This window comes from Sphaeramia orbicularis, chromosome 21 (genome assembly GCF_902148855.1).
Source record: "Sphaeramia orbicularis chromosome 21, fSphaOr1.1, whole genome shotgun sequence".
In the NCBI taxonomy this organism is placed as follows: domain Eukaryota; kingdom Metazoa; phylum Chordata; class Actinopteri; order Kurtiformes; family Apogonidae; genus Sphaeramia; species Sphaeramia orbicularis.
This window is the reverse complement of record NC_043977.1, coordinates 1,960,520-1,969,243: the sequence shown is the minus strand read 5'-3', so window position 1 is coordinate 1,969,243 and position 8,724 is coordinate 1,960,520. Positions and strand designations below refer to the sequence as shown.

The 8,724-nt window shown below is 39.4% G+C and overlaps 1 protein-coding gene across 2 annotated transcripts in view; it reads left to right on the top strand.

The window, feature by feature from the left end:
* Positions 1 to 69: 69 nt before the first annotated feature.
* LOC115412239 (testis-expressed protein 30-like) overlaps positions 70 to 8,724 on the top strand; it is a 9,158-nt gene continuing 503 nt past the window's right edge. The window contains exons 1-4 of one of the 2 annotated variants that reach the window (XM_030124628.1): positions 70 to 99; positions 4,537 to 4,773; positions 6,723 to 6,771; positions 7,466 to 7,680. In XM_030124628.1, coding sequence (XP_029980488.1) covers positions 82 to 99; positions 4,537 to 4,773; positions 6,723 to 6,771; positions 7,466 to 7,680 — 519 coding nt within the window. In that variant the 5' untranslated portion in view covers positions 70 to 81. Of the gene's footprint in view, positions 100 to 4,506; positions 4,774 to 6,722; positions 6,772 to 7,465; positions 7,681 to 8,724 lie in introns of both variants that reach the window. The other variant, XM_030124629.1, reaches the window with a different exon arrangement.

Genomic DNA, 8,724 nt, shown 5'->3' with positions numbered 1-8,724 from the left:
ACATAAATGTGCAGCTGCAGTTCACCTCCTGAACACCAGGGGTCAGTCACACTCACACATTCACAGCGGAAACAGCTGAAAATGGACAAGTTTGAAGAGGTAAGGCGAAAAACAGGACAATATTTAACACAAATCTGATGAATTAACGGGATAAAATAGAAACTAGTTGAGTTTTACTGTGGGGTTTCTCAGACTGATGCAGTTGTTTGCCCACAGGTCCACACGGTAATGACAGCTGAGGTTCGAATAAAAGCTGCTTCTGCAGTTTAGACTGAGCATCTGTCTTCTGTTTGGTTCAGATGGAATAAAGGTCTGCGGTCATGATTGGAACCAAATTAATTTACTAAACTGTTGTACATGAGTGAGAATAGCGAAAGATGTAAAGTTTTAACATTAAAAGTAGATGTGAATTAATCTGACATCTGTATGAACACAAAGCAGAAGGTACCAGTGAGTTTGTCATTTAAAGCTTAAGGCCCAAAGAAGTTTACACTGGCATTAGAACATTAAAAAAAACTGGAACTGTACTGCACTGCTGGGATGGAGAAAGACAGAATATGTCAGACCTACTCGTGGGAACTTCCAAATGAATTTTTCTCCACATTGAACCTTTTCTTAGTGATTCATCACCATTTATTAGAATATTATCGTCTGCATTTTGCATTTTTCAGTTTAAATATTTAATTTACTTGTTCATGAACAGAACTGTTTAAAGTTCTGTTCATTCTTTACGTTAGTTGTTTTTGCAGCGTTCAGATGAACATGCAGATTCATTTCTCAGTCTGTTTTCTTCAGAAAAAAACAAAAAAATACTGTAAATCTGTGCACAGCCTTAAAAGACAGAAAAAAAACAACAGAACTAAAAGGGTTAAAGGTTGAAGTCAGTATTTAGTGTGACCTCTGACCCCTGGACAAGAAGCAGCAAAAACCATCAGAAACATCTGGAATGTGTTGAATGAAACCTGGAATAAAACATCAGAAAGTGAACAGAAGGATTGTAGACGTGTTCAGAGTCAAAGGACGGTCACATTAAATGAATACGACCACTGGTTTAAAGAAACGCTTTTAACTGAAACTGTTGTTTTTACGTCTGTTCATACGACAGTCCAGTATGTTTGTATATTTACTGTAGTTTCTTGTTGTATCTGAAGAAAAGAGACAGAGAAATAAATCTGCATGTTCATGTCAGCGCTGTAAAAACCACTGATCTAAAGGCAGATGAAAACGTTCTGCACAGTACTGTAAATGTGCATGAAACCTCTTAACTTTTATAATTATTATAGAAAACAGAGAAAATTGAAGAAGTGTTGAACGTCCAAAGGATCCTATCTGATGTCCATGAAAATCTGAGAAACTGAATTTTACCAGAATTATTTACATGTATTAATAAGATTAAAAGTGTTGAAACATTTTCGATCAGCAGATGCTTTTGCTGGAGGCTGTGGATGTTTAGGTTTTTAGACTGAAAGCAGGACGGTCAAACTAATGTTAGTTCAGTTCCACATTCACACTAATATGATCTGAAGTGGGCCGAACCAGGACAATAATATAAAAAATAAAATAAAAACTGATGAATAGAATAGAATAGAATAGAATAGAATAGAATAGAATAGAATAGAATAGCCTTTATTGTCATTAGACAGCACAGAGTACATTAGGGACATCGGCCGCTGCTCCTAACTGATAAATAATGTCAATTCTAAAGTTTTCTCTGTTTTTGAGTGAAAAAAGTCAAATTCCATAATGAAACTGTTTACATCTACATCCAGTATGATCTGAGGAGGCACTATTTAAACATCTGAGCAGGTCCGGTATGGAAGGAGTGGGTGGTATTTTCTTTGATGGATGAAACTCATGGATGTAATAACTAATCCCATATTTTATCCTTTTAATGATGTTACTAATGGTTATTATTTTTAGATTAGCATTGTTAATAATGTGAATTGTGATTGTCATGCATATCATGTATTGTTCTGTGTTCTGTGTTGGACCCCAGGAGGATTAGTTTGTCACTTTGGTGGAGCTGATGGGGATTCTTTTAAACATCTACGAACTGTACTTAAACATAACATGAACAAATATGAACAAACTGAGCATTCTGAAGAAAAATCAGTGGAATTTTAACAATATTACACCTTAGTTTATCATTTATACATGTTTATTCTGTCAGTTCTGTCACTTAAAGAAAACCAGTTTTCGGCACATATGCTAGTGTATAAATGTATATAATACCTTTTGTCTCTTTTTCACTTCTGAAGGCAAACACTTCTGTTTTTCTATACTCTTATTATTTTTTATTTTTGATATCTGCTTCTTTTAACTGTTTGCACCAACAGAACCAAGATAAATTCCTTGTAATGTAAAAATTACTTGGTAATAAATCTGATTCTGATTTATTCTAACGTACAGATACAGTGGATCTACAAATACACACAACATTTAATAACAGACTGAATATTGGTCCAATTCCACAGACTTCCATTAAGACATTTCAGGTTGTTCACATTTTCTGTACAAGGCTAGTCTGTAAATGTCAACATTTTTGTGTAATTTTCCTTTTTTTTTTTTTTACACTAAAACTAAGAGAAAAATTAGCTTTTTTCTTTATTTATAGTTTATTATACTTGTATTTTACTTTAGATTGAATTGACCTAAAATGATTTGAACATCTTTGGCTGTTAATGTGTTTAGTGTAATTGTTGTATTTGACACATTCATCCCAGGACCCTATGGTGGGCTGCTTTTAAGCCCCAGGTCACATGTTTGACAGCTATGGGTTAAAGGTTGTGAACAGTTACAGAAATGACATCATCAGTCCAAGGTTATTATCATTAATGAAAACCAACGAAATGACCAAAACTGGAATTGAAAAAACATTTTCGTTAACTGAAATAAATAAAAAGTAAAATTAAAAGAAAAAACAATAACTAACTGAAACTGTATTGTGTGTTTACAAAACTAACTAAAACAGATAAAAATTATGGATAAAATTCCCTTCGTTTTCGTCTTTGTCAACGTTGGATTGATATGAAATCGATTTATTTCGCTTGAGGAATTTTAGCTGCTGGTATCATCCGACACTTTTTGCTCCGTCACTTGTGTTCACTTGTGGTTTCCAGTCGTCTTCTGGTCCCCACTCTACCTGGAAACATGGAGACTAAAGCAGCAGAGTCCTGTCTGGGATTGATTTGAATAGGAGCACAGAGAAGAAGAGAAAAGAGACCACTGAACTACAACTGAACTACAACTGAACTACAACTGAACTACAACTAAACTACAACTGAACTACAACTGAACTACAACTAAACTACAACTGAACTACAACTGAACTACAACTGAACTACAACTGAACTACAACTAAACTACAACTGAACTACAACTGAACTAACTAAACTACAACTGAACTACAACTGAACTACAACTGAACTACAACTGAACTACAACTGAACTACAACTAAGCATTTAGAAAAAAACATTAAAACTAATAAAAACTATCAAACCTGCTCTAAATACGAATTAAAACAAACTGAATTAGAGAAAAAAAGTCAAAACTAAATAAAATTAAACTAGAATGAAAAATCCAAAACTATTAGAACCTTGCATCAGTCCTTGAAAAGTCATGGGAATAGGGATGCCCGATACTCGGTTCGTGTACTCATATTCATACTCGTAAAAGTAATCTGATACAAATGCACCGATCCCACTTGTGTCCGTGTGCCATTCCCAGTTCAGTGCAGCAGGTACGAGGAGGAGGAATAATGTGTGTGAGTGTGAAGAGTGTGGAGATGGAACCAAAGAAATGAGGCTGATCACAGTAAGGCTGACTGACAGTACCGTTCAGACACACACAGATACAGACGCAGCCTTCTGTCTGTAATCTGACTACATTCATCTGTTTTCCACCTGATGGAGGATGAGTACCCAGACACAGAATACCAGCGGGAGTACGGAGCGGTGCGGACCGCCGCCAGTGGAAGTGAAAACCAAACTTGTGTCTCATTTGTCTTTTCTCTTCCTGCTGAAGCTAAACTTTTAAACCTTACAGAGAAAACACTAACATTAGTATCACAGTAGTGTTCCTCTGTCGTCTACAGGTTTGGTATTACTGACTTTCTTCTTCTTCTCATTAAACTTTTCTCTTCTTCGTGGTATTTGTCCAGTATGGTTAATTCAGAGCGGCGCCCCCTGGTGGATTAACTGACAAACGCTCATTCCAACACATTAAATGTCAGTAGCAGCACTTTGTTCCAGTCAGACTAATGACAACGACAATAAAGCACATTTACAAAAGGAACTAACAACTGGAATGGGATTACTAAGGACTAGGATCAGTACTCGGTATCGGCAAGTACTCAAATGGAAGTACTCGTACTCGGTCTGGAAAACAGTGGTATGGGTGCATCCCTAGATGGGAACGTTTTGAAACTGCACTGATGTGAATGAACTCCTCAGTGGATCCGTTAACGTCCAGTCTGCGTCTGATGGGCCGTCTGTCAATAATCACAGATTTAACTGGATGCTGACACTGGTTTCCAGGAGCGTCTGAAGATCCCGTTTGGGCAGAAGCTCCTGGATGCCGTCCTGTGTTCCCCCTCCTCAGCAGAAGACGTCCACACCGCCGTCATACTCACGCACGGTGCTGGAGGAGACATGAACTTCACACACCTGGTTTCTGTGGCTCGTGCACTGGCCTCCAGCGGCATCTTCTGTCTGCGATTCACATGCAAAGGACTCAACCTGGCCTACAGAGTGAAGGCGTACCGCGCTGTGTGGGTGAGCACCTGCAAAAGGACACCACCCACTGTTTTACACACAGTATGTCTACTGGGAAATGTGGAAAAAATGACCGAAAATGATCAGGAGAGCGTTTAGAGCAGGGCTGTCAAACTTCAGTTCCACATTCAGTTCAGTCTGGTCTGCAGTGGGCCGAACCAGGAAAAGAATAACAGAATTATATAGAAATGATGTCAACTCCAAACTTTACTCTATGTTTTAGAGCGAAATAAGTAAATTTACATGATGAACAGGTTTACATCTGCAAACTATCCTTTCAAAAGATATGAATAACATGAACAAACTGAAACAATCAGTGTAATTTTAACACTATTCTGTCTCAGTTTATCATTTACATGTGCATTAGAACTGACAGATCACAGTGGATCTACAAACACACCAAACATTTAATAACAGACAGAATATTGTTAAAATTGTACTGACTTCTCTTAAGACATTTCAGGTTATTCATATTTTTTTGCCAAATTATACTTTGTTTTAGTGTAAATACATGAAAATATTTACATTTCCAAACAGAAGCATTTGCAGTTGTCATTATTTCTGTTATTCTGATAGTGTTTGACTGGTCCTGCCCACTGCAGATTGAACTGGTCTGAATGTGGAACCTGAACTAGAAGGACTGTTTGTATCTTAGTGTAATTTCTGCATTTCACACATTCATCCCAGGGCCGGACTGGAGCCTTTGGTGGGCCGGATTTGGGCCCCGGGCCGCATGTTTGACACCTGTGGGTTAGATTAAGAGCTGTGAAGTTAGTAGTGAGTCAGTCTGCATGGTGAGGAAAACTAACACCGCAGGGCCTTTGAGCAAAGCATCAGGAAGTGACCAGATGGGATGAGAACCATTAAGAAACAACTTTTAGAGTCAAAGAAAATAAGTGATACAGATCAAAGCAACTCTGGACTCATCTGGAAGTATAGAGAATGGAGTTGGATGGAAAATGTCAGAGTTTGTAACACACAGGTGAGTTTGATTCTGAGGTTTATGAAGGTAGACAGTTATTATGGGATGTTCTTATCTTTACTAAGTTTCCGTTTGTTGATCCGTGGTTCCGACTGAACTGAGACAGTTCTGACCATGTTTGTTGGATTCAAACAGATCTTTAGTTCAGTTATTGACGACACAAACCAACAGAAAACAGAGGATTAGTGGTTTTACTGTGGCTGTTTTAGACTAAAACAGAGCTAAGCTAACAGAGCTAAGCTAACAGAGCTATACAGGGTGTATCAAAAAAAAACTATGTATTTTTTTGAAAACTTACCCCCAGTTCCGCATTTGATCATTTTTGGAATGTTCTTTTCTGGACGTCGGTAGGTAGAGGATTGGTGGATATTTGTCTAAATTTACAGACCCAGGGACCAACTGCACAATCCAAGGTAAAACTGGTTTGCGGGAAGTAGCGGTGGGATTTAAATCCAATCAAAGGTCATGGGTGGAGCCAATGGGAGGGGCCAATAGGCATCCATCTGGTTTTCCACCAAATTGCCAGGTTACAGCATTAACAGTGTGGACACCATGTCAGTGTCATTTCTTTACCCATGGCAGCTGTTCTGCCTTTTAAAGTGAATTCAACTGGTTTAGACTGAAAATGTCACTGAGGACAGGACGGGTTAGGGTGAGGGTTAACCCTAAACCTAACCCTAGCCCTAACCCTAACCCTAAACCTAACCCTAAACCTAACCCTAAACCTAACCCTAGCCCTAACCCTAACCCTAGCCCTAACCCTAACCCTAAACCTAACCCTAACCCTAAACCTAACCCTAGCCCTAACCCTAACCGCTAATCGTGTAGTATTTGATGTGGCATGAACATACACATGGAAAGCTTATAATACAGAAAACATGCCAATTAAAAATGCGTGTATATTTATGGAATTCATGACACCACGTTGATTTAATGATGACTTTCTCGTTTCACTTTTTCTTCGTAGGACTACTTGAAAACACTGAAGTTCACCTTAAAGAACATTTTTGTTGGTGGTAAGAGGCAGTTGTTCCTTCACTATGAATGATGCGTAAGTTCACTGAACAACAGCCTCCTCTAATGTTTATAAGGACATAAACGTTCTGCTGAAACAGACCCTGTCACACAGAGCCTCAGTATTCTGCAGGTCCCACCAAGGTTATTATCGTTAACGAACACGAACCAAATGACAAACCTGTCCTGTCCTGTGTGACCTCTGTGTGACCTCAATGTGACCGCTGTGTGACCTATGTGTGACCTCTGTGTGACCTCTGTGTGACCTGTGTGTGACCTCAGTGTGACCTGTGTGTGACCTCTGTGTGACCTCAGTGTGACCTGTGTGTGTCCTGTGTGTGACCTGTGTGTGACCTCTGTGTGACCTCTGTGTGACCTCAATGTGACCGCTGTGTGACCTGTGTGTGACCTCTGTGTGACCTGTGTGTGACCTCAGTGTGACCTGTGTGTGACCTCAGTGTGACCTGTGTGTGACCTGTGTGTGACCTCAGTGTGACCTGTGTGTGACCTCAGTGTGACCTCAGTGTGACCTGTGTGTGACCTCAGTGTGACCTGTGTGTGACCTCAGTGTGACCTGTGTGTGACCTGTGTGTGACCTCAGTGTGACCTGTGTGTGACCTCTGTGTGACCTGTGTGTGACCTCAGTGTGACCTGTGTGTGACCTGTGTGTGACCTGTGTGTGACCTCTGACCCCAGGCAGGTCCATGGGGGGTCGTGCTGCTGCGGCTCTGTGCAGACAGCTGAGTGCTGGAACAGAAGGTGCAGTTGGAGGCCTCATCTGTCTGTCCTTCCCCCTCCACCCCCCCGGACAGACGGACGCCCACCGGCAGCGCAGTGCGGACCTCAGGGAGCTGCCTGAACACATGGAGGTGCTGTTTGTGTCTGGAACTGAGGACCAGATGTGTGAGAAGGTGAGGACGGGTCCCTGGGGTCAGGAAAGGTGAACTCCACCCCTAGTTCTGAGGAGGGTGGAAGAAAATATCACTTCTGCAATATATCGCGATATTTCACGATACTGTATTGATATTAAAAAGTACTGTGTCAATATTTGTAGGTATTTATTTAAATGAAGATACGGTGGAGGTTCATGTTCTGTTTTGTTTTTTGTGTAATTTTATTTTTATTTATCTGTAAATGATGTTAGTTTTTACAGAGGAAAGTTTTGTGATGCAGTATTACATCCTGTTCTAAACAAATAAATATTTGTTTAGTATTTGTGCATATTTCTGCTATAATAACATTTTTCCAGGAAATGTTGTCTTAGAAGAAGAAACAAAACAACAAAAAATATTGACTGGTTAACAGTATTGTGATACATTGCGATATATGGTATCGTGGTCCTAGTATTGTGATTTGTATCATATCGGCAGATTCTCGCCGACACAAAACCCCAGTTCTGAGTCAAACTCCAACCCACAGCAGAAGTCTGAAAACAGCTGCGAAGAAGGAAAGACTGAGACGGTGGTGATCAGCAGATGCTTTTCCATCCGACATCTGCGCAGAACTTCCAGATATTTACTAAATGTTAGATACCAGGTGTTCTGTTCGCCTTTCCAGAAGAACCCTCCTGTTCTCGTCAATGTCTAGTGCACTAATGCTGCCTTCATGTGCTGTGGGAATTATGCTTAATACTGTTTATGAACTTTGCACATGAACGCTGCGTCACGTCATATTTTTCACTGGAGAACTGGGACAAATTTTTATCCACAAACTGCCAAGATGAAAATAACTGTTCAACATGTCTGACAGCAACGAGGGATTAGAACCAATGCTTTTATTAGAAGGTTAATGCTTGTTATACTTATTTTTTTGCTTAATTCAATTTTTTTTTTTTTTTGCTTATTTCTAGCAAAAAATCTTGAATTAAGAAAAAAAAAACTTGAATTAAGCAAAAAAAAAAAATGAAATAAGCAAAAAAAAACTCTGCCAATGGAATAAGTGAACATTCTCTTGTT